Raw genomic sequence first — 26,184 nt, forward strand, 5'->3', positions numbered from 1 at the left:
TTGAATGAATTATATCAAAGAGCTGTAACTCCTGGACATGATATTGTAATTGATAAAACACTCATGCTCTTCAAAACTCGTTTAGGATGGCAACAGTATGCGCCCAAAAAGAGATCTCGTTTTGGAGTAAAATCGTATTTGTTATGTGAATCAAGTTCAGGGTATATATGGTCACAAATTATACATACTGGAAAAAGTATGGCTTTTGATGCAAAAAAAAAAAAAAAAAAAAAGATAAAGATAAAGATCTGCCCCAATCAATTCAAGTTGTGGTGTCATTTATCAAACTCCTGCTAAAACACATCCGATATTGTCTGATAACAGATAATTTTTATACCTCACCAGAATTGGCAGACATGCTTTTAAAATTTCAGACAGATATTTATGAAACTGTAAAACTAAACCAAAATGTAATGACTCAAGATTTGGTAAAAAAGAGAAATGCAAAAGGCGAAAATGTTACTATTCATCAAAGTAAGGTTCTTCCCATGAAACAGAAAGATAAAAAAGATTTTACCATGCTATCTACAGTCCATACAAATGACATGGTAGATGTAAAGTTAGGGTTTGGTAAAGCTCGATGATTTGAAGCTCGGATAAGGTCAAGCTAGAACTTGACTATTTTTTCGGGCTTTCGAGCATTTCAAGCTGACATACTTACATTATCAAAAGACTTATAATAAACATTTCGCCTTGGTGAAATGACTCCAAACAGTTGATCTTTTGTTTTTCAGCATGATTACATTTCTAAAAAAAATAAAAAATACTATTCTAGAATATGCGTGTATTCACGACTGTAACTCCAATAATATGAACCATTTTTACAAAAATATTGCTAACATTTTGACTAAATTTGTGTTGAGATTTTAGTAATCACATTCTTATTGGTTAAAAGGAAGTATAGCTTTCTGTCACATTCGATGCATTAGCTTGTTGTGAGGTCCGAAGTATTCTGAAACTTAATCCCATTCTATTTGTTTATGATTTGTTAAAACATGAATTGCTTGTGTCTCTGCGTGTATTTCTCTGTTTAGTACTCTGTAATATATATTTGTTTTGCGAAACATGGCATTTTCAATGTTCAACAATTTGTAATTTTGTTTTTTTTTTTTACTGATACTAAGAAAATCATTATTTAATATTACATACACATTACTACTTAAAATTAAAAGTATATTGTTTCTATCGATAAAGATTAAAAATCCTTGCATTTCTATGTACTGTAGGCGGCAATAAATTCATCTCTTTAACAAGACAAGTTTCAACACTTTCAGGTAAAAGTAAAAGCATTATTTTACTGTATACAGTGGTGGCCAAAATTGTGGATACTTCGGGAAATTTTTCTTTTTGAACTTTGTATGCTTATAGAAAACGTTACGTTTCACAAAATGCAAACTTGTATATATCATTTTAAAGAGAATTTAAAACTGAATTCAATACAAAACACAAAATTCAATTATTTGCAATACAAAAAATGTTAAACGATAAAAGTTATCGATATACATTAGATAGTGATGATTGCAGGGAGTTATCAGTACTTAGTAGGGTATCCTTTATTTTTTATTACAGCTTCACATGGACATTTCATTGAGCTGACAAGAGTTTTAAGCTCTTCTTTCGTTATTGCATGATGCCAGGAAACAATTATAGACTCAATTAGTTCTCTTTTATTTGATGGGTGCCTCATTCGGACAAGAGTTTTCAAGCGGTGCCATGAGTTTTCGACAGGATTGAGGTCAGGACTGTTTCCTGGCCATGACAACAATTTAATGCTCTTTGTACGAAACCACTCTTTCGATATTTTGGCCATGTGGCAAGGAGCAGAATCCTGCTGAAAAGTAAACGAGGAATTGTTGGGAAAGAGATCTCTGATGGAAGGTAGAAGTTTTGGTTCTAGAATAGTGTGAATGTATTTTCTGGCATTCAGTGTCCCATCGATGACATGAAGGCGACCAATGCCATCTGCTGACATGCATGACCAAATCATAACACTAACTGGATTCTTCACAGTTGCTTAAATGCAGTCAGGATGTAGCTCTTCTCCTATTCTACGTCTTGCATATTTTCACCCATCACTACCGAATAACGATATCTTAGTTTCATCACTCCATATAACTTGTGACCACTGATCATCTGTCCAATTAATGTGTTCCTTTGCCCACTGTAGTCTTTTTTTTTTTTTTTTTTTCGTTGCTGAAAATTAAGACAAGGCTTCTTTTGTGGAATTCGACCTCTCAGTTTAACATCTGTTAATCTTCTCCTGATTGTTCTTGAACTGACAGAAACACCAACATCATTCAGATCACTTCTGATGACTGCTGATGACATTTTTCTACCTTGGAGACATAGTCATTTTATTCTTCTGTCATCAATAGATGTGGTGCACCTTTTTCGGCCTTTTCCTTCTTTGTTTTTTATTGAATTTGTCTCCTGATATCGTAAACAAAACTTTCGTACTCCACATGTAGTCACTGAACCACCTACCTGTCTTGCAATTTCAGCATAGGAAAGACCACTTTCTCGTAACACAATAATATTACATCTCTTTCTGTGTGTCCAATCTACTCTTTTATTTGATGTCATTGCTTCTTGACTAAATATTAAAAATTTTTACAAAAATTCCTACTTGTAATTGCAGTGTATAAGAAACAGGTCCTCCTTCTACAGAACAAAGCAAAATAATGAATTGTTTCAAGTGTAAACATGATGTCAGCTTCTACTGGCAGTTACTAACATTTGATTGGTTCTCAGAACAAGAACAGTGATTGGCCAGGAAAGCTAGACATTACAAACCACTTCATAACTGTGTTTTTTATTTATGTTAAAGTACATATAACTTTTTTTGTATTGCAAATAATTGAATTTTGTGTTTTGTATTGAGTTCAGTAATAAATTCTCTTTAAAATGATATATACAAGTTTGCATTTTGCGAAATGTAACATTTTCTATAAGCATACAAAGTTCAAAAACATAAAAATTTCCAAAAGTGTCCACAATTTTGGCCACCACTGTATACTTATAATCCTTTCACTGCTTAACTTTACTTATCCGTAATACAATTGCAAAAGGTTTAGTTTTTATGTACTTAAAAAGGAACAGTTTTATGACACCAATAAAATGTATTCTAGGATTCTTAAGAAATATGTTGACAAATAAATTAAAAATAAAATGTAAAGCGAAAAACATTTTGTATGTACAGAGCTTGAAAGCCCGTTGAGCTTTGATTCGAGTATCGAGTACTGGAAAATGGCCAAAAATTATCGAGTATGAAGCTCGAGCCTAAGCTCGTTCCAAACTCTATGTACAGTATCATAACAAACTTGTCAAAAAACCTACAACTGTCACACATTACAGGTTTGTTTATCTTCAGTAGATGAACTTATTAAAATGTATCAGTCATCAGACACCATTCCAAAAAGAGGTCGGCCAAGCTTGGAGGATAATCCAAACTGTTTGATTGAAAGGCGTTTTATTAGACTGTTACCCCCAATTGATAAGAAACAACAACCATCAAGAGAATGCAAAGTTTTTTGTTCCAGAAGAGATGAAAACAATAAGAGATGTAGGAAGAAAACTCAGTACTATTGATCAGATTGTGACATTGGCCTTTGCATCTCATGCTTTGAAATTTATCACACAAGAAAAAATTTTCTTTTAATGTTTAAAACACATATTTCTTAAATTTTCCAGGCTTACTGGAAAACCAACATTCAATTACAATAATCCTGAATGTTGGCTTTTCCTAAAAAATTAATTTTTTTTAAATTTCAAGCTAGAAAATTATCAGTCATTAAGGGGTTAATAAAGTTATGGGGGGAAAAACTTGAAAGCAGTACCTTTAGTGCGGGTTGTAATCACCAACCAAATCTATGATTTTTTTGCCAGCGTTTTGGTAGTTCTTCGAACCTTTCGGCCCAAAAACTTGGTGGCCATGAGTCCAAAACAAGATCAACCTCATTTCAGACGTCCTCCAGAGAATGAACTATAACACCAGCAAGATGTAGCTACAGATGTGAAAAAAGGTAGAATTCCAAAGAAGCAATGTTGGAGTGGCAAAAGATGGTGGGTGTGAAAAAAATCCCATTCGAGTCCTTACAGAGTCCAGTCAGTGAATGCAGACTTATGTGGTCCTTTCTGCACCTTTCGTTGATAGCAGCGTCAACATGGATTATCATCTCGCTGTACACTCTTACTGTTGAGGATTATATGTTTTTCTATGTACTCTTTGTACAACAGCAATCCCAAAAGATACAAAGCATGATCATTTTGTTAATCAAATTGCACTTTGCGACACTGCTGATGGGCTCCCCGAGCACAAACCAACTCCCTTTTCAGCCTGTGTTGTTGAAATAAATTCACTTTTCATTACAAGTCATGATCCGGCCCACAGTTTTGTCCCTGTGCTGATATTAGAGCAGATCAATGCAGGCTTGAACACATCTGTTCTTATCTGCTTGAGTGAGCTCATGCACCCAGCGATTGAATTCGAAGTCAACGTTTATGCGTTGCATAGCACGAGTAATGGACATGGCACTAATGTCAAACTCCTTAGCAAGCTCTCAAATGGCTGCATACTGATCTTCTTCCACAAGTTCTGGCAGGTGGGCCTCATCAACGTCAGTAGGCCGGCCAGCAGCACTCTGCTGCTTGAATGTCATAGTCCTCGTTTTTGAACGTTCGGTACCAAACCTTCACAGTGTCATATGATAGAAAATTAATGTCATATGATAGAAAATTAGTAAAAGCTGTACACATGATTTGTTGACATTTTGTAGCTGGCTTTTTGCAACAGAACTGGAAGTAAATGATGGTTTTAATTTGGTAGTGTGACAGTACCACTTCAGATGATAACAATAATTTTTTACAAATTACACAACACAGTGTTCTAAAGCAAGTCTCTTTCTTTAAAATGCCAAAAACCGTTTGACAAAATATAATTAAACACGACAACACGAACTGTTTGTGCAGTCAACATTTGTGGTGGTGGGAAACTTGCTTTAAAACCCGATAAAAGCATGACACATTATTCCAGAGTGTAATATGATTTAATTTAAAAATTGTTAATGATATGCAAAATAAAAAGTTATCTGTTTTGTTGGCCTTGTGCATTTTCAGAAAAAAAATGTTCTTATTTAATTATTTTTTATGACATATATCAGATTAAAAAATTGTTTATTTATTACGGTAAGATCATTTAACTTCCCCTCTTCATTCAATTTTTATTAATTCAACAGAGCATTTTAACTACTATTGTACTCATCAGTCTTCAAGTTATATCATTAATCATCATATTCAAAATACTATAAATCCTATTGTGAACACCACCTCCTTTAGATGATCTCTAAAAATGACCATTGTTTCTGAGAGCATAAATAAACAGTAGTACTGAATTTCACCTCTCTAAGATGACTACCACCACCATATATGCACAGCCCTCTTAGAAGGACTTAACAACTTTTCTTAATAGCTAGTTCCCTTCAGTATTCAGCATGCTACCGGTGCCTCAATTTGTGAGCATAATTCATTCTAGAAACATGATAGTAATCCAAAGCATTCACATATCAAAGTAAATTTCCTCATATGAAATAATGAAAAAAGATTTGCTCCACAATTGAAAAATATTTACATAAAAATTATTAGCACAAAATATACAAAACAAATAAACCTAACTTGTATCTTTGGGAAGAATTGCAGCTAATTAATGAAATCACTGGAATCATTCTCTTTGGGTGATTTTCACACTATCAGATACTGTCAACTCCTTTTCAATATTTAGTGGAAATGTGACAATACATTGCTGATACATAGATTCAATGCTCTAACTATTAAAATTCTTACTTAGTAGGCTTTGATACAGAATTTTGTATTCTTTTTCACATTTTATATTTGAAGTTAGATATTCCTCCGGCTTTTTCTACTCCTTTTCAAACTCCATAAACTTTTGCTTTTGCTCATGATGCAGACCCATTAATATGTCTGTGGTCAGCTCCTCGCCATCTTCCTCCATGACATCATGGATAGCATTCATTCTCTGCCTCCTAAATACCATTCTCTTATCTGAAAATTATGGCCCTGGGGAAAAACATGGGACTGAAAGAGAATATTTTGCATTCTTATTTCGAGTTTCACGGTCTTCCCCAAGGACATAATTTCACAAACAATAATTGATCTCCAGTTCTCGAGCAAACTTCTCAGAGTGCCCGCAAATACAATCAGATCAGTTTTCTACGAGCAGAATTGAACTCTTGGAATTTTATAGCTGATGTTCTTGAGGCTGTTTATGTTGTAGAAATAATATTCCTAAAAGGGAGAATTAGATTTATTCCTTTGGTCATTCCAGTCATAAGGATGTTACACATGTTAGGCACAACAAATGAGATGATTTCTTACAATACCACAGTAAAGGATAGTCTGTTGTCTCAATTAATATTACAAGAAGCTTTGCAGACAAAGCACATAACATTACTCATACTAAAGCATCTCACTCATTTTTGAGGATATAAAATTATTAAACATACCTTACTTCATTATAAGTTTAAATTCTTAAAATACTCACATTTTTTGCAATTTGACATAATGACTGCAAGTATTAAAATGGCAGATAGAAGTAATGCCATTATAGGAGAAAAATATAATTTTATTAAAATTCTTAAACATATTTCCTAAGTTTTATACTTAGCAAAAATATTACAAAAATAATTTACACTTGCCTCAGCCCACTGAAAAAATAATTTGCCAGAAGCCTTTTGAAGAGTATCTGTTCTTCTTAAATCAGAATGGCTTATTCTGTTTGCATGAGGATTTGAAGACCGAACTATAGGTAAGTTTGTTCTCATCCAAGTAGGCCAGCATCCTTTATTGCAACGATGAACAAAATGTGCACATTCTAAATACAAAGCTGCACGGGCGACAACTGGAGCTTTCTAAGAAGAGAAATATGCCAAAATTTTAACAACATACAAACTAAATCAAATGTAAAATTAATACATTTTCGAAATATTATTATAAAAAATATATTCTATATTGTATAAATGCGTAACTTCAATATACACACAGATATATGCATATTTATTAATTTATTAATACTCTTGCATGCATACAAGCTCATAATGGATTGAATGCACACAGAACTTGATAAAATTTATTTTCGCAAAAGAAACATTTTACGATTTGTACAGCTGTTTTCAGTGTGACAGAGCAAAATCAGTAGGTACTACTTTAAACTCTTAAAAATTTTAAACAGAATGAAATACAAAGGGCAAAGCTTGCAGGGAAAACTAAACTAAAAACAGAGAGCTGATGCTTCCTCTAGTCTTATATAGTTTACTCCTGGCCTCAAAAAATCCCTAGTACGTTCTGTTTCTCAAAATTACTGGAGGTATACATGGTTATGGTTACACACAGTGATCAATTACAGTTATACAGGGACCAGACCAAAATGCCACCAAGTTTGGCGGGTTTTAGAAATTTTTTGCCAAATTTGGTGACAAAAATTAGTCACCAAAACCACTGCCATCTTGACAGTATCTTGCCAATTTAGTGAGATAGACTTAATGTTAAATATACTTGCCCCTTTACTCTTATTTATTTGGCACAGTTTCATTCTTTCCTGAGTTTTCATGTTATATTATACAAAAGATACTACAATTTCAGTGCCAATTTCAGCTCATTTCGGGCCCTGGGTGTAGATCTACGGGCCCCATTTGGTACTGGCGGATCCAAGGAGGGGCTCTTGGATTCGCTAACAAATGAGACAAAATTTTAATGTTTAATTTTTATTGTAAATATATATATAAAAATAAAAAACAAAACAGTATCCTTATAAAAAAATGGTTGGATCCAGTTTATCCAGGCACCTGCCCTAAGCACCCAATGGATAAACCTGTACTGTACAATTTCACTAAAATTATTTACATATATACAAAATTCATAATAATATATACACTCCTGAAGTGAAAGTATGAATTTTATGCTTTCATTTTAGAGTATTCCACCTAACGATGCCTAATATAATCATTATCCTTCTAAGAGATACAGAAAGTGACATTTTCTAATAGTAAATTAAAAATATTAGTCACATATTTCAGAAACAAAGATGTATAACTATAATTAATTAACAAAAATTTATCAAAATTGATATGTAATAGGATATTTCTGAATCAAATAATGACACCATGTGCTTAGGTATGCTAAACCTATTAATTAAGCAAAGGTTGAGCAGATTAGTGGATTCTGCAGATTATAGATTATGCCATTTCTTGTTTACTTTTTTACCTTTCAAATTTGTATATTACACTTGAAATATTTGCATACAAATAATTAAAACTTGTATAGCAAAAATTCTTTTACATAAAACCTATATATTTTTAAATATATTATACACATATATTAATGTTATAATTTGATCACTTTTATATTTTTAGAGCATCATTTTTATTGTTGATTGTTTTAATACTTAAAGTTTTCCTATTCTTATTTTTTTCCTAAAATCTACATATTATCACTGTTTACTTGAATGTTACAAAATTTTGTTTTTCTACAAAGTTTGGATATTGTTGCTAAACTATCACCAAAATTTTTGCTTTGTAATTATCAGACTCGGTATCTGAATTTTCAATAACCAACTGGATTTTATTACGCCTTAAACAATTTCATCAGCAGCTAATGCAGGTATAGTGAAATGGCTGTAAAATAATAAAATTTCACATTGCTGGTTTTAAACACTATGGTGTTTCACTATAATTTAAATATGAAGCGTGGCTCCAACAAATTCACATCTTTATTCAACATTTTGAACTTAACCTAGAAAATTCCAAGTAAACAATAATTTTATTGCCATTCTAGAAAAGATAAAAATTTAAAGCAACATCACAGTATTCATTTTCAACGATAGGAGCCTCAGTCTAAAATATTTTCTCTCAAAAATTCAAGCCATTCTTCTTACAAAAGTCCAGGCAAAACTCAAGTTCCACTTTTGGCAAATAAAAGGAATTTTGCTGTTTTGGCTTAAGATAATTCAGAATCTGCAAATTTTGCAATACTATTTTCAATAGACTGTCTCAGAAGCAATAAAATCAGTGATTATTTAATAGCCCATTTTTCAAAAAACTCATGAATAAAATAATTCAATTTTATCAGGCTTGAAACAGCTTGTACAACTACAGAGCTGTGAAGATACAGTTTAAACCCAAAATAAAAATAATGCAAGTACATGGGGGGGGGAGGAACATAGTAGAGAAAACAACAGGAAAAGTTTTGTAGAATGAATGAATTCTTTAATAAAAAACATCAAAACATCTGATATTAACATAACAGCATATCTACCAAAGAAATTCCTTTTAAAATAATATATATATCCTCACATTAAAGTAAAAATAGACTATATCACTTTCAAAGATCCCATACACGAGGTTTTCCTTAAAATGAGTCTTTACGCTACTTTTGCCATTACATTTTACACATTTTGCACACATATTATTTGGACATATTTATTTGCTTTGGGTAGATTTTACACAAACTAGTTATGAAAAGACTTGGCAATATATTTAAAGTTTGACCATAGGATCTAAAAAAGATAGGCACAAATAAATTCTAAGTAATATTTACCACATAAATTCAAAATTACTTTTAAAAGACAGTAAAATACACATACAAAAGCAGCAGTTTATTTAAAATGAAATATATGCTCAGAAACATGATCAAATCCATACATAATAATAAAAATGATAACCTGTGTGCGGAAAAAGTTAATGATTTCATTAATTAAATAAATTTGTTTCTTCAACTGATAGTGTACAACTGATACTGTTTAAAATTTCATTTGTACATAATAAAGCGCTGAATTTTTGAAGAACTAGAAAGTTTTGTTTTTCACCTCTAAATAAATGCATTAATAACGTGCATTTATGAATTATTATAATTTATTGTACTTGATAATAATTATTTAATAAAATTTTTTAGAATTATTAATTACCAAATTTCAGTACTAAATGTATCTAAACTTGCAAAGAGTAAAAAATGCTGAATTAGCCTAATTTTTGAGTGAGCTACAATATTATGATGCATTATGATATATTAAATTACTGCACTTTTGTATATAATTTGGATGAGAAGTCCCTATCCATAAAAAAATCAGTTAACTGTCTTCCAAGGGCATCTTCTTCCATTTTTTTCTTTCTTTCTCAGCACCACTTGACCCTGCTTGAAACACACTCGGCCTTCATTTCACAAAAAATTTGTCCCATCTGATTTTCTGTTGTCTACACTTTAAACAGTTTCTTAAATGAGAGACATGACAACGCCACTGAAAATGCTTAATCTGTATCTTGTTACTGCTCAGGATGATATTGCTATGTGAAAAGTTTGAATCTTGTCCCTCAATACAAAATTTTTATCATTCAAAAAACAAGGATCGTTCATTTTTCCTTCCTTTACAAAACATTTACTCAGTCGCTCTTTGTTGCTGCTTCTGAAGTCATTGCAGTTCTTCTTCGTTGAGTTGATTTTTATGGTCTTTTAGTAACTCCTTCCTATGCTTACTGTTAACTTCCAAGGACAAGTCTAGAGACACAGTAATGATAGATTTAAAAAAAATCTTAAGTTTCAAAGCCCTGGAAGACTCTGCCTACAATAAAATCTGGGTGCAATTTCTTCCAGGCTGAATTCATAATAAGTCATTTCTTACTTAGCTTTATTAATGAGATTTATTTCTCTGATCAGCACAGGGTTTCATTAAGAAAGCCCAAATTTCTCAAACTGTTATCAGAAAAGAGGTATTTTATTGATTTTGATGTCAAAATGCTTTTGGTACTTTACAGCTGGATCTATGTCATTTAACTATTTTACTTAAATTTCCAGGACATGTTTCAAGATAGACATAAGACATATTTTTTAAAGATATCACAAAAAATTTCCCATACCATATATATATATAGCCTCATAGGTCAGATATGCGCTCACTGTTCACTTTAAGCAATGGAAAATATTAAAACAATATTCCAAAAAGTCCCTGAGTGTTAATTCTGTGGAATAGGTTACCTCAAAACACATTTGAAGATCAACTGTTACTGATTTGAGTGTTCATACCTCAAGACACCACTCACCATGCAAGCCGCCCTCTTCCTCCCCCCCCCCCCACAGATAATTTTTGCTCATGAACTCATGCTGAGAAACATTCATGATCTGAGGTTCCACTGTTATAATATTACATAGCAACATTAAAAAAAATTTCACAGTTAGCCGTCAAAATACATAACAGTGCATTTAGAATTTTCCTCTTGTTTTGATTTTGGCATCATTCATGGTAAGGAGCATCTTGCCACTGCCACACCATCATCATTAGGCTGCTTTAATTGTTGAATTAAATCATTAAGAAAAAATCATTTGTTTACAAAGTGAAGGCATCCTTCATTTTTTTGAAGTACTTTTACCAAATGCAGAACTAAGGTTACCAGTTGGAATGAAATAATTGTAATAGCCTAAATAGGCTGAAGAAATTTGACGAGATAATTTTTTTTTAATCCAGTAAATGAAATGCAGTTTTCAATACAGTCCATGCTACTGTAGCTAAACTTCATTGAACTTTCATAGAGGTATAAAAACTTGTGACAAAATGAAAAAACTTGAACGAGGTTCCACTGTATACAGAAAATGCATTTTATAATTTTATTCAGAGCTATTAAATTAAACACTAAATTACATACTAAATCTAAAGCAGCAGCTAAAAGTGGAGGATCAGGTATAGAGCCAGGCAAACAAGCTTCCATTTGAAATGAGAGTCGCAGCATTCCTTCTTTCACTGCAGTAATATTCACTAACTTGCTCTCTTTAGCAACCAGAAATTCTCCTTCTTTCAAACCATGATCAAAATCACAGGAATTTCTGCGGCTAGTATCTGTGAACACAGGATAACAACTTGCAATACCAACATTTAAAAATAAATAAATAAATACAATCATGCATATTTATAGAAAAATAGGAAGAAATATAGATTTGAATGTTAATTCAACAGCTTCAATGGTTCACTTTTTATTCCTTTAGTTAAAAATTTCTACTCTAAGAATGTTGCCATAATAACTAAATTCAGCTAATTTAATTTTTTTTCTTAATAATTTACTTTTTAAATGACTTTAATAAAGTACCACAAAAGCACCGCTGCTAAATGAATTTTTGGGAATATAATTAGCAACCAATTCCTTATTTTAATTTTAGGGATTTTAAAATGAATTAATAAATGTAGAATAGAACTGAAGAAATATAGGAAGAAAATGCACTTATTAGCCTAACAGTCAGTCTAAAACCTGTTTAGCATAGAATTCAAAATTTCAAACTCATAATTTTTAAATCTGAAACTAATAAACACATTCCGGGAAAGCGTGATTGCATAAAAAGAATTAATTTCATATAGCCGACAAAATGTCTAGAAAATCTACTTTATTATTAAACAGATTGAAATATCAATAAATTTTTTAGTAACCTATGTTTTAAGAAATTCATATATAGGTTAAAGAACTTAAAAAATAAAACTACCTGGTTTTATTTTCCAGAAAGCAGTTAAAAAAAGAGAGAGGGAGAGAGAAAGAAAGAGTAAAATACCAACCATTGCTTATTATAAAAAAATACCCTCTTTTTGAAGTCAAAATATAGATTGATAGCCTACAGTAAAGGCCATAAGACAGAACATTTTAAAAATAAATATTTTTATATAAAATACCAATTATATTGAAAAAAAAATCATTCTAAAAATATACAAATAACCCTTGTACGATAACTCATAATGTATTCAAACTTCATATTTTCATGTATGCTGGTGAAATTATTCTTCTCATTTAATTATTCAGCTATGTCTCTTTCTCTTTTTAAAGTTGCCAAAAACTTCTTGTAAAATTAAACATGAAAAAACAAATTCCTGAAATCTTATCAATAACTAGAAACTTATCAATAATTTAGAAAAAAATGCAAAATATAAATAACTTTTATACATAAAAATTCAAAACTTTTCAATAGCTATTTAGGGAAAAAATTATTTTATTTAGACAATTTATCCAACAAATGCACATCTTAAAATAAATTTTATGAGATACAAATATAATTTTCATACATGAAAATCACACTTTTCAGTAACTACTCAAAAGAGAAATTTATTGAAAACAAGAAAATGTCATTTATACAAACTAACAGTTTTTACAAATGCACATTTTCATAAAAGTCACAGGAAATTTTACATAGAACATAATGTGTAAAGTTAATATTATGAAACTTCATTTTTTTATAAGTAAACATTCAAATCTACAGTAGATGTAATAAATAATAAGCAAACATAATAAATTCATGCAGAAAAGAAAGATACCTAATGGTTCCTCAAAACTTCCATGTATTTTTTTATTTCGACCAAATCCAATTTTTGTCAAATGATCTTCCATGCGTTTTCTAGCTTTGGAAAGTGTCAGACTTACATGGCTAGATGACTTGTGGCTGAGCTTTGGTGTTTTACTCATTACACTGTAGCCTCTGGAAAGTTTTTCTGGAAGGGAGTAGCCTTCTAACAATACAGAAGGAAGATTCCCCTCATCTTCACCAAAACTGTATTCATTTTGTTTTGTTTTATCACCTTTCAACCAATTAACTGAAATAAAATGCTTCATTAATAATAGTTAAGATTTACAGAAAACTAAAATTTTAATAAGTTTTTATCACTGATTTAGAATTATGAGAAGAAATCTGATTACCTTTCAAAAAGATAGATCAGATATATGCAGAAAAAAAGGGGGATGAATTCATCTCAATAATTATTTCAGTTCAATTACAATATTTTACCATAGTTCTTTCACTTTATGCAAAAATTGGTAGGTATCAAATACTTTCCAATAGTGTAAAGTACAATTTGAAAATGCTTTAAGCACAATTTAAAAAGAAACACTAGACAAACAGTTCCTTGAACGAGATAAAGTAAAGCCTGTTGGCTGCATCAGAGATTTCATGGTTTCATTCCAGATATAACATTCATATAAGTTAGCTTTCCTTAGGTGCAGGTTTTCATCAAAGACATACCTCAATTTAGGCAGATAGCCTTCATGTGCTTTGCCTAAGCCAAAACCTGTTGGTAACATACAGTATTATGCTTTGGGCCCAAATAACAAATAATGTACAAAGTTTCTTATTATTTTTTAGATTTGCATATTTATTTCCTAGTTAATTAAATATTCATGTTTGCAAGTTGTATACATATAAGTTTCATCCACAGTGTAACCAAGTTAAAATGAAATTAAATGTTCCATGTAATTTTAGTATTTTATCAATATTGTTATCATAAGGAACACAACAATCGGTGATACTGAATAATTTTATTTATTTATGTTTCTCGGAAAATTAATTTTAATTTTTGAAGGTGGTCCTTATAGAGAGCTGATTGGAATGAGATGTTTATTTAATTAATTTATGTACTTCTTTTATTTACAGCTGATTTTTAAATGTGCATGTATATATACAGTTCATTTTTATTTTTGTATAATCTTCCTGAAATAGTAGAGAGGTATTTCTTAATAATGGAGATCGGAGAACTGATCTTATTTTAAAATAAATTTAAAGTAAATAGAGACTTCCAATTTTATTTCATTTTTAATTAATTTTTTTAATCATCAAAGCAAACTTATGCTTGAAGACTCAATATCATAATTTGTTCAATAAAACTTGCATAAATTTTAATAAATTCTGTTTCCATTGTGACCATTCAGTAATTAAAGACAATTTGTTTACATTTTATTATATTTATAGCTCTAATTCTATATATTCTGAGGACATTTCACTGTATGTGCCAGTACCAGAGAAATCTACTTACATATTTCAGAAGATAAAAGAGGCGACACCATATTACTCTACACTTTGAAAAAAGTTACCCTATCTTGAAAAATCTCTTGACTTAGTTTGGCTACAATACTGAATTAAAAATAAATTAAGACAACACAGTTGGTCCAATTTTTATGAAATGTATTTGTATCACATCTTGATATACAACTTAATATAGTACATACCATTATGACGGATATTTCACAGTTATAAAGGATGTATTCCATATTGAAACCATTTGTAAAATTTTAAAAAACTATAATTTTAGAATTCTGTATTTAACAATTAAGAGTATTTAAGTCAAAATTCATGTCCAAGTGATGGGAAAAGAAAGGGAGGGGAAGGTTTTTAAAATCATTCTCCATATCCGGGCAAGTTCAAACCAAACTGTTGATCATTCTGCAAGATCCTGAAACTGAAACATTGAGGGAAAGCCCTGGGGAAAATCAGTGGTGTAATGACTCTGACCGGAGTAACCCACCTTCCTGATGCAGGTTGCACCATAGGAGCTAGCTAGTTAATGTACGAAATCAATGGTTATTGTCATCATAATTTTATAACATAGTAATAAAAGAAAGCAAATCATTATTAAATTACAAATGCAGAGATGAAAATGCCTTCAATTTATGTCTTATAATATTAAGCAATAAATTTCAGAAAGAGAATTAGAATCTCCAACCATTAAGATTTTTGTGATAGTCTTATCTGTAACAGAAGTTGAATCATTTTGCTCATTAAAACATAACTCTTACATTACCATTAGTTTGAAAGTTAAACTTATCATATTTGTTAAAAGATGATCTAAGTTTCCTCTCACAAATATACTGTTAGGTAAATTTTCATTTTTTTTCTTTTGGTTTATAAAGTTATTATTTAAATTAACCAGTTATTTATGATTTCAGTTTTTACTGTCCTTCTCTTTTCTGTTTAATGTGAATTAGTTTGAGAGTATTTAAGTCAAGGGTTTTGGATTTTAAGACAGAGCAAGTTTCTGCCACTCTAGAACACGTTACTAGGTTTCTGTTAGTTCAGACAACATTGTATTATAGAATTAACATTGTTTATTATGCATTATTTGCATTATTGTTTATTGTGCATTATTTGAACTGTTATGCCAGTGAGAAATTTGAGCCAGTTCTTTTCAGACACAGCAATAATTCGGTCTAGGTCTGTTAGAAGTTTGGACTCAGTTTATGCTACCAAAGGAAAACAAACATATGTTATATAGATGAAATGAGTTTTTTTTTTTTTTTTTTTTTTTTTTTTTGTGGAGAAGTTAGAATGTTTCAGAAGGCATGATCAGTCAGGAGAAATAAATAATGCTCCATATTACAAAATCACAGTGTATAAATAATGCTTTATGATTTCTCAAAAAGCAGGACACTTTATGCACATTTCCACAAATGTTGCACTCTTACACCGCAGTATGCTGAACAGTATTTCTTACATTGCCAGGCTGAAATACCTAAATGCCTTTCTCATGAAATGCACTGAAATGAGAATCAATCGAATTTTTTTAATGTTGTTTTCATGGGCCGCACTCTAAATACTCTTATATAACAAAATGTGCATAAAACAGTATAAGAGTTTGCATAAAACAGTATAAGAGTTTATACTCAGCTATGTTATTGTTTAACGATATTATAACTTTAACTAATTCTTGTTGACATTTATCTTTCCCAGCTAAATCTTAAATTCATAATTTACCATTCTATAATTAAATATTTTATGAATTCATAAAATAAGAAAAGGAAATTAAATTACTTTTCAGTAGCAGAAAAATGCCCCTCTCCAAGGGGGGGGGGAATTGCTTAGTGCTTCCAGCTAAAAAGTATTATTACGGTGGTAAGATAGCTTCCCTGCAAAATGGGGTTAGGGTTGCCAGATTTGGTTCAAAATCGCCCATTTTGTGGGAAACTTGGCAATATGCCATAGACAAAGTGAGAACATCCTACAGCAAATTCTTAACGGTTTTCCCAAGAATGTTCTGGAAGGCAAGTCAAAAGCTATATATATCCTGCCTGTACACGAAGTTGAAGAATATCTTGAGTAAGTTGAGTTCAGAGATTAGCTTGAGAGCAAGCAACCAAGTCAGGAGCTGTACTTTAGTGTTGTGCCCTGAAGCAGTCTTCACTATTATAGTCTGACAGCCTGAAGGCAGTGTTGCTGGTTGTAGTTTTTTTATGACTGTAATGAGGCTTTGGAACTGTCCTGTGTAATACTGATGAATAAATTGTTTTAATTCTTCATCATGTGTTGTCCTCAATCACTCCAAATCCACAAACCCGTAGAATGCGACTACTGGTGTCAGTGGAATTTGTGAGTGAATGTCAGTGTTAGCATTAACACATATATTTTTGCCATACCTGTGTACCCCATGATCTGTCTCATGAGGATACATCTCTCATTTTGAACGTGTTCCTTAAAGACTGAATCATTTTCATTGGTTTTTATGATCCATTTGACCATGGCTGGTACTGGGTGCAGTACTGGGTGCATCTCTTTAAAACCCTCAGCATACATTACTTCACTTCACTTCCTTGTCTTTGTAGACTGGCAGTAATTTGCTATGAACTGATTGATGTTGTTGAGTTAGGCTTTGATTTGGTACAGGAATTCAATCACTGCACAGTGATACAGTAGGGTCTCATGTTGATCATTTATGGTAACTTTCTTGTAATAACAAGAAATAAAAATTAGGTTTAGGTTGGCTGGTACAGGACTAATGCTTTTGACTTAAAACAGTAATTGTTTTAATTACAATTACTGTGCAACAAGGAATTGAGCATTACATTTGATTAACCTATGTGTATAAGTGGGCTAACACCCAATATTAGATGCATAACTTGAGCATTAATTCAAAACATAATACAAATAAATTCAAATTTCTAGAATGAATATATAAATATGCTTAAACTACAAACCAATACCAATTTGAAATCTGTTTCCTTTATGCTTAGGTGTTCTCTGAAGTGACAAATTTTCATCATCTGACACACTCAGTCGTGGTGTAATTGTCTTATCACAGCGCAAAAAAGGTGGAGCAACCTGACCAGGTGCAGGACTGGGACAAGATAAATCATCTCTATCATCCAGGACACTCTAAATATTAAAATTATAATCTATTTTTAAAATTTACAGTTATAACCCTCAAAAGAATATAGACAGTTATTCCAAATATTTTGCAGCACTGCAGATTATATTACATTTTTTTTTTTTTTTCTGAGTAAACAATGATTATTGTTTTTATATCTAGAATAAAATAAACTGTGAGTGAATAAAACCGAAATCGCTGATTATTTTCACCTGGGTTTAATAGCAATACTTTAAATAATAAAAAATTTCTTACTAATTAAAGTATTTTTGTGTTTAAATGAAATGTTTTAATGCAATTATAAAAAACTACTTTTTTATATTCTTACAGTAAAAAAAAAAGCAAGATGCTTAAATTAAATGTTTAGAAAGAAATTACATTTAAAACTTTTAATGGCTTATTTATTATGTTTAAAAATTATTAATATAAATATTTTATTCAAAAATAATTCCAGATATTAAAAAATATTCTTTTCTAATCAAAACTTAATCATTATTATTTTATTATATTTATTATATCATATAAATATTATGATATATTATATTATATCATAATTATTTTATTAATTTATATTTTACGCACAAGCTTTTACAAATATATCACAAATCAAAATTTCAAGCAAAACTAGAAAGTTACTATGCACAAAAAACTTAAAAATAGTACAAACAGCACTAGCATAGAATAAGGAGGGGATTATAAAAACTGTCAAAGCCTATCATGTTACCACAAATTTTCCTGGGTTTATATGATGAAGCAGTATACTGCACATATCAAAGAAGCTATAAGGAAAAGCTAGATCAGAATCATGTGTAGACAATATACTAAGGAAATTCATAAACAAAACAGTTAGAAGATTGAACATATTTCATTAAATGTTCTAAAAGGTGAAGATTTGAATCTAAATTTTATGGGAAAAAGAGAACATATAAAAATTGAATATAATACATAATTCTGCATTTTAAAATAATGCTACGAAAAAAGCAATAATTTCATAGTAAAAAAAATTTGCTAGAGTGGAAAGTAATAAAATTTTAAAAAGAGGGTTTGAGATCATAAAAAATAATTACTTAGTTCTATAAAAGACATCTGGCTGTTCGAATCGATACTGTAGTTAGTGGTACTGGTAAACATATCATTAGGCCAGATTCGAATCTTGGAAGTTTTTAGGTGAATGGTATCTCTGCAGCATGGGGGCACTTAATATTGGTGAGCCGAAAGTTCTTTCAGGAGGCTTGGTGATAGGAGATTACTGGATTCAATACCCAAAGTTTCTCTATCAAAATAAGGATGGAACTTCTCCTTTCTTGCAAGCATAAAATCAGTCGCCCTTTCTAGTGCACATTTTGTGCAACATTCTCGGGAATCAGATGATCAAATGACTGATGAGTATTGTCATTCCTGAAGAATGCATTAAGTTGCAAGTACCTCACATTTGATAAACAACAAAAGAAATTTTCAGTAAACAAGATGCAGATATTTTGGTACAGCTTGTTTTGTAACTTTTTGATTCCCACCCCCTGCGTATGCAGAGGCTACTACTTATAGTACAGTTAGAAGACTTTGAACATCTTCAAACATCTTTACCAAAACAGCATTTTTCTATAACTGCAATAATACTAAACAGATAAAACTATTGACTTTTTCCATGTTGCATGATGAATTTTATTGAACTACATATATTCTCCAGATATCTAACTCCTCATACTTTTATATACAGAAGCTCCCATAATGACTGGACACTTGCTTATTAGATATCTGCCGGGCTGTTAAATGCTAAAACTCATAAGACATTGTTTCACTACTTAGAAAGGTGCCCCCAAATGCAAGAGTACCCACAGAAGGAGAGAGGGAGACAACAAATATCTACACTTTATCTGAAATTGCACTCAGGCTGTTCTGAGTGAAGATGCCTTTGCTAACAACATTTCATCAGACAGTCAATTATATAAATTAAAATGCCCAAATGAAAAATTACCTGTGCACTTGGTGCTCTGCGCACACCTCTTTTCCTGAAAAATGACTTTCTGGTACTTTTATTTGATGAAGTTTCATCCACAACACATACAGTTGGAGAATAAATAGGATCTCTGTAATCTTCATGATCAACAGATTTTGTATGTCTTTATTGGTTTAAAGGAGAGGATATCAAAAATTGAATTAGTTACTAGCAGTAAATAATAAAAAGTAGAAAATATTTAAATACTAGCAATCACATAAATAATAAATTACATATTTTTTTTAAAAACTGCGACCTAAGATTATTAAGGCATAAAAGAAAGGGAACTTGTGTATTAACTGGTGATCTACAATACTCCAATCTACATGTGTCTGATGGCAAAGAAATACATTTTTGACATCAGCAGATCAATAAAATTAAAAAAAGAAAAAAAAAATTATTTTTTAAACTCCCAGTGGGTATTGTTTAACAATCGTATTCAAAATTGTATAGCTTATTATTTTCTGCAGCTTATGAACTCAGGTAAATGGATTCTACTTGTGAACTTAACTTCCATATGAACTCTGTTCAATAAAAAGGAAAGCTGTTTCTCTCAGACCAGTTTCAGTTCTTATTCTAATACTGTGTCTATTGTTGTTGACATCATATTTCCACCTTCTGTCTTGTACAGTTTCATTGCATAGCAAATGAAGCATATGTGACTGTTTTGGCAAAATTCCATAAGCCTGGAAATAATGGGTTGCCCATAAATATTACATAATGTAGATATGTAGTCACTCTAACTGATTTGAAATTGGTTACAAAATAAAAAAGAAGTCTCCTCACCTTCCCTAAGTGAAAAGATACTAACAAGAAAGAAGTCATCATCAGCAAAATGATATTAACAAGAAAATAGCTTTTAGTTTGTCTAGTATTCACAGGAATCTGAATCAGAAGCAGTACTTTTGGAGAATGTGCTACTGTGTGTCAGTTCATACACAAGTACCATAGAAAATCAATCATTTTCCAAACATAATAAAAATAAATATAAATTTTATACCTAACAATTCTTGTTGCAGAAATAGTGTTTTTATTCTTCTTGTGGGGCCTTTCTGCACTGTCTAGAAGTCCACTGAGAGCTACTCTTCTGAATGTGCCACCATGATATTCTCTTACATAAGCCATGAACTGCCGAATGCTTCGATACAGTGACTAAGAGGAATAAAATGACATTTAGAAAAAATAGAGCGAATTATGTTAAATGAAACAAAGTAAGGGTGCAGATAAATATTTACATGCAATATAATTTTGAATTATTTTTTGCAAAGAAAAAAAAGGCACTTCAAAAGAAAATTATACTAAAGTATTGCAGAGGAAAAATTTATCACATACATAAACTACCAAATAAATGTGCTTTTTATACACTGGGAAAATGAAACAGTACAAATTTAACAGATATATTACTTCTGTAATCAATAATTTTTTATCATATATCACATAAATGTTTTTCCAAAATATATATACTTTTTTTTTTTTTTTTTTTTTTGTAATCCTTTATAAACATTTATAGAAATACATTTTTCAGTTACAATGGTGCGGACAATTAGCCCTTTTTAACTTTTTCTACATTTTTCAGGAGTAGAATGTTTCATATTTATCAAAGGACGGAGCTTAGCTATAGAATGTTCTAAGTCATGTTTCTGATTATAACAGAAAAATAAAAATTATATATCCTATAAGTTGCCTATAGGGGTGAAGTTTTTTCTTCCATAATACTTATTTTTACATGAAGAAATCAAAAATGCCATTCTTAAGCACCACAAAAATTTATCTCTTTGAAAGTTTATGGTTATTAATCATGTTTATGGTTATGAAAGTTTATGGTTATTAACCTCTTAGGTGATAAAATACAAAAAATTTGACTTATTGATTACTATTATTAATGTCATGAAAAAAGACCTGAAACAGAAAGTCTGCAAAATAAACCAAATTTTTAGAACCATAATGACTACAAAGATTGCAAGATTGTACTCAAGATAATATTGCACTCTTGTCTTGATAAGAAGGATGTAGTCATAAAAAAATTAATTTTACACAAAAATAACAAATGATAATGAAAAAATTATCATTCTATCAAAAGTTCTATGGGCACCAAAATATAAGTCATCATTCAAGAACATTTGAAAAAGATAAACAAAGAAATCCAAAGGTAGAGGAAGAGAATAATTGTACAATCTTTTTAGTCCTAAGGGGCTTTGTCTCTGAAGGACTTGTTTTCGTTTTGCGATTTTGCGTCAATTCACTACAAACGGTGAATAACTTTTCAAACTGTTGCTACAAAGTATTATCACCCTGTGTTAAAGAAATTAAATAATGAAAAATATGCATAAATGTATGTATATTTCTCGCTTTCTGATAAAATAAAGGTACATAAAGCCATCAAATTTTGAACGACGAATATTCCTCCCACGAATATGGGCATGTGGAAGCTCAAATTTGAAATTTGGAATTTGTTTTATTATCGATTTCCTATTTTGTAAAACTTTAATGAATTTTTGATTAACAAACTCAAGGACTTCAAAGCGAGCAAAGGCAACATTGTACAGAAAAAACATTTTTATCTCCAGCACATGAGTCTCTGCATCAGAAACTCTAAAGATATGCTCATTTTAAAACCATTTTGGGATATTGCTGTTTAACTGAATTTTATGGTTTAAGGCAAAGAACGTGATATTTAATAAACAAATTTAATATACAAAATGTTAAAAAAATGCCCCTTTGGAAGTAATTTAAAATCTGAAACAGTTCAGATTTTCCTTTTTTTTTTTTTTTTTTTTTTTTAAATCCTACGCCTCTCTTTTTGGCATTTCTGCCATTAGTCGGCAAGCAGCTCTGTAAAATGATGTTACCAGTTTTTTACAGTGTTGTAGGATGGGGCTTTATTGCTGCATAAAGAATTAAATTCATCAAAACACTCTTGTCTTGATAATCCACACTGAAAGTTCTGAAAACTAATCACACGAAAATGTCCACAAGTCTATTCCATTTTTTGCCCAGGATGAATGTTTTGTTTTTCTGTAAACAACACAAATCATGCTAAAACAGCAAAACATTCTGAAGACAATATGGTTAAAAATATCAAACTTTCAATTGGAATCCTCTGTGGTCCTCCAGCAACACTTACTGTTGCCAAGGCCAGAAATATAAACAGCAACCCTAGTACATTGTTGAAAAATCATATTTCAACAATGTATAACAATTCCTTTACTTCATCAACAATGAATATGTGTGCAAATTTTGTACTCAACAGCTAATCAAGGAATAGTGTAAAAATGGACAGTAAAGTTTTGGCCATCATGATACATACCATCAGTGAGTTAAATAAAATCTTATAAAAAGGGCAACTAGTTAAAAACAAACTTTTAGAAATTTGCCTAATCAATATTTTGTTTTATTATTATTGCTTTATCATTATTGTCTGGAAAGAAAGTGAAGACTTTGTTTAATAACCTTGGAAAATTTCAAATATTTACAACAGATACTTTTTGAATGTTCGAAATTAAAAGTTCTATAAAGAAATACAGTTTTTAACAAAATTAAGGAAATAAAATTAAGGAAAGCAACTGAATTGAAATACTGAGAAAAATGTATATAAACTTCCAAAATGCAAAAAGTTCAAATGATGTTGTAGATTTCGTTGCAAATCATTTTAAGTGCTAATCAAACCTGTTGTTTTTGAGATTAATAAAATTTAACAAAATTTAAAACTTATCTATTAAAAAGGTAGAGCTATTCTATTTACAGAATGGAAAAAATAAAATTCGATAGTAAACTTAACTTTTTTGCAGCAAGGGAAATGACATAATCTGTGAAAATTTCAAATATCTGTGAAATATAAAATATATCTGTGAAAATTTCAAAACTTTGTGACTGATACGTTTTCAAATGTTGAAGTTTTAAAATCATGAGCATCAAATAGCCGAAAAAGGAAAAGAATCAAGCAATTTTCAAAAAATTTACCAAATAGTCCAAAATTATGTTACAAATTTCATTTAAAATATTTTTCCCACCCTATCTGATGGTGTAAATAGCAAATTTCTGAAATTTTTATTTTTTAATTAAATGAAGATATATGCAACATATTGTATTAAAGCATTAAATTTTATGAAATTTAAATTTAATTTTGAAAAAAAAAATGGCTTAAAAATTATACAGTCATCCACAAAACAGAGTGTGTCACAAATTTAGATTTTGATAGCTTATCAGGAATAGGTTTAAAAATCTATGAAAACCTTTTGACCACAACAACAAATACCCAGGAGTGAGCTAAATAATAGCTTATAAAAACAAAAAGGTGCATATTCCTCACCCTTCCCACTTTAGAAAACATATTAGTATTGCAAATAAGCAGAACTAGGACAAAGGTGAGATGATTAACTTACTTTCATCACGCCAATCACTAAAAAAGGGTATTTAATTACCAGCAAAAAGTAAGAAATGTGAATATATATATATGTAAAATATAAAATATCTGTCTTTCAAATAATAAATTAATAATAGACTTTTAAGTTCAGTTTTCATTCTAAATATTTTTTCTAACTCCTGATGTATACTTATTGATGTTCCTATGATTGCAGTTCCTGATGTGCACTTATTTGCATGATATATTGCAGTTACTTATGTGCACTTATTGATGAAATCTGAGCCCAATATCTGGACATTAATCTGTCATGTAATCTGAAATGGAATTCTGTATAAAAGGTAATTGCCTTTTGCTTCACAACTTTCCCTCTCTTCCCTCTCCACTCCTGCTTCTTTTCGCTGTGTGACTTTCCAATTTTTGTTCTTTATTTAAGAAATCTAAGTTGTATAAAATTGTGGGGTGCATAGTGCTCCTATAGTGATGATATGCATTATCAAGGAATAAAATTATGTATGGAATTTACCGTTATGTTTGTCTTCAAGTGTCATCTTTCTAACTATGCAGTTAAGCCTTTCCAATGGCCAATCTGTTGCAACTTTCCACCAAGTCATCTTATTACATATATATATTGTAATGGTTGATCATAGACATACACTTGCAACTATAAGAATGTTTTAAATGATGCAAAGATTCTGGTGTTTGTATTCCAAATTTAAAAAAATTAAAATTGTATAAAAATAGAAAATCTAATTTTTTTTATATTTATTAATATTCCTTTGCAACAAAAATTGAATGAGATATTTAATTTCAAATTTTGATTTATTTGACATCATTCTGAACTTTTATTGGTTAATAAATAAATCTGAATAGTTCGAGGCTGACTCCCCCCCTTAAATGCAATTCAATGATTTTCGTCAATGATTTACTAGTGTTTTTATTCACAAGTAATTTATAAGTTTTCAAAGATTAAAAATACTTTATTAAATTAATATTCTTATGAAGTTTTATTACTTTATCTTCTAACTGTAAAAATTTATTGAAATACAAATATTCTCACTTTTAATTTATTCAAATAATACGAGGAATTAACTACATCCAATAAAGAAGTATGCCAGCATTTCTTAGCACATGAATTTTATAAGTGAATAAGATCTCTATTTTATATACGAATTAATTAAACTAAGCAAAAATTAATAATATATGAATTAATTTATTTGTGATTTTAAATGGCCATGTAAATATTTATAGACCTAGTAAGAGATTTTTAACATATTATTTTTCACTGTATACTTGTCCTTAAATTCCTGAAAAAGAATTAACATGGTTTTTGTTGTTTATGAACAACCGTAGATGAAATAAAAACAAATTACTAAAATTAATTCAATTTTGGCAGCATTGCAGTTTCCTTACATAAAACTTCATACAAAAGTTTCTAATAAGAACTTTCATTATTAAAATTAACATTTAATTACTCATACAGTATATTGTTAGATGTAAAAAGAAAAGCTAAAACTATTTTCATTTTATTTTTGGACAAGTTTGAATTAATATAATTCAATATAAAAATAAATAGTATATTCAAAAGAGTGGCTACAAACTTTATTTCATTAAAATTCAGCCTAGACACATTGTATTTTAATTAAAAGGTCTCTCAAAATAAGATACAGAATTGTGTAAAAGCAGTTTCAGTACTGTGACTGAAAGGATTTTATAAATATAAAAGCATATAAAAGAGTTCCATAATTTTATGTACAAAAGATATAATCAGCAGCAAATTTATTATCAGAGAGAAAAAATTCAGTATTTTGAACAAAATTTAGCAATATAATTGCAAAACAGAAATAGCTGAACATGGCTAGAATGACTGAGCAAAATAGCAGTAGTTAT

At 30.2% G+C, this 26,184-nt stretch overlaps 1 protein-coding gene across 4 annotated transcripts in view; it reads right to left on the minus strand.

Moving 5' to 3' along the window:
* Positions 1-26,184, minus strand: part of unc80 (unc80, NALCN channel complex subunit) — a 249,409-nt gene that overhangs the window by 158,749 nt on the left and 64,476 nt on the right. For all 4 annotated transcript variants that reach the window (XM_085816189.1, XM_085816190.1, XM_085816191.1 and 1 more), the window contains exons 16-21: positions 20,935-21,086; positions 19,914-20,058; positions 17,775-17,946; positions 13,349-13,624; positions 11,703-11,893; positions 6,711-6,923 (exon numbers count right to left, since the gene is read on the minus strand). In XM_085816189.1, the coding sequence (XP_085672315.1) occupies positions 6,711-6,923; positions 11,703-11,893; positions 13,349-13,624; positions 17,775-17,946; positions 19,914-20,058; positions 20,935-21,086 (1,149 nt within the window). The remainder of the gene's footprint in view (positions 1-6,710; positions 6,924-11,702; positions 11,894-13,348; positions 13,625-17,774; positions 17,947-19,913; positions 20,059-20,934; positions 21,087-26,184) is intronic.

Source organism: Stegodyphus dumicola, chromosome 4 (genome assembly GCF_044657685.1).
Source record: "Stegodyphus dumicola isolate Sdum_Otavi_A_Nest chromosome 4, ASM4465768v1".
In the NCBI taxonomy this organism is placed as follows: domain Eukaryota; kingdom Metazoa; phylum Arthropoda; class Arachnida; order Araneae; family Eresidae; genus Stegodyphus; species Stegodyphus dumicola.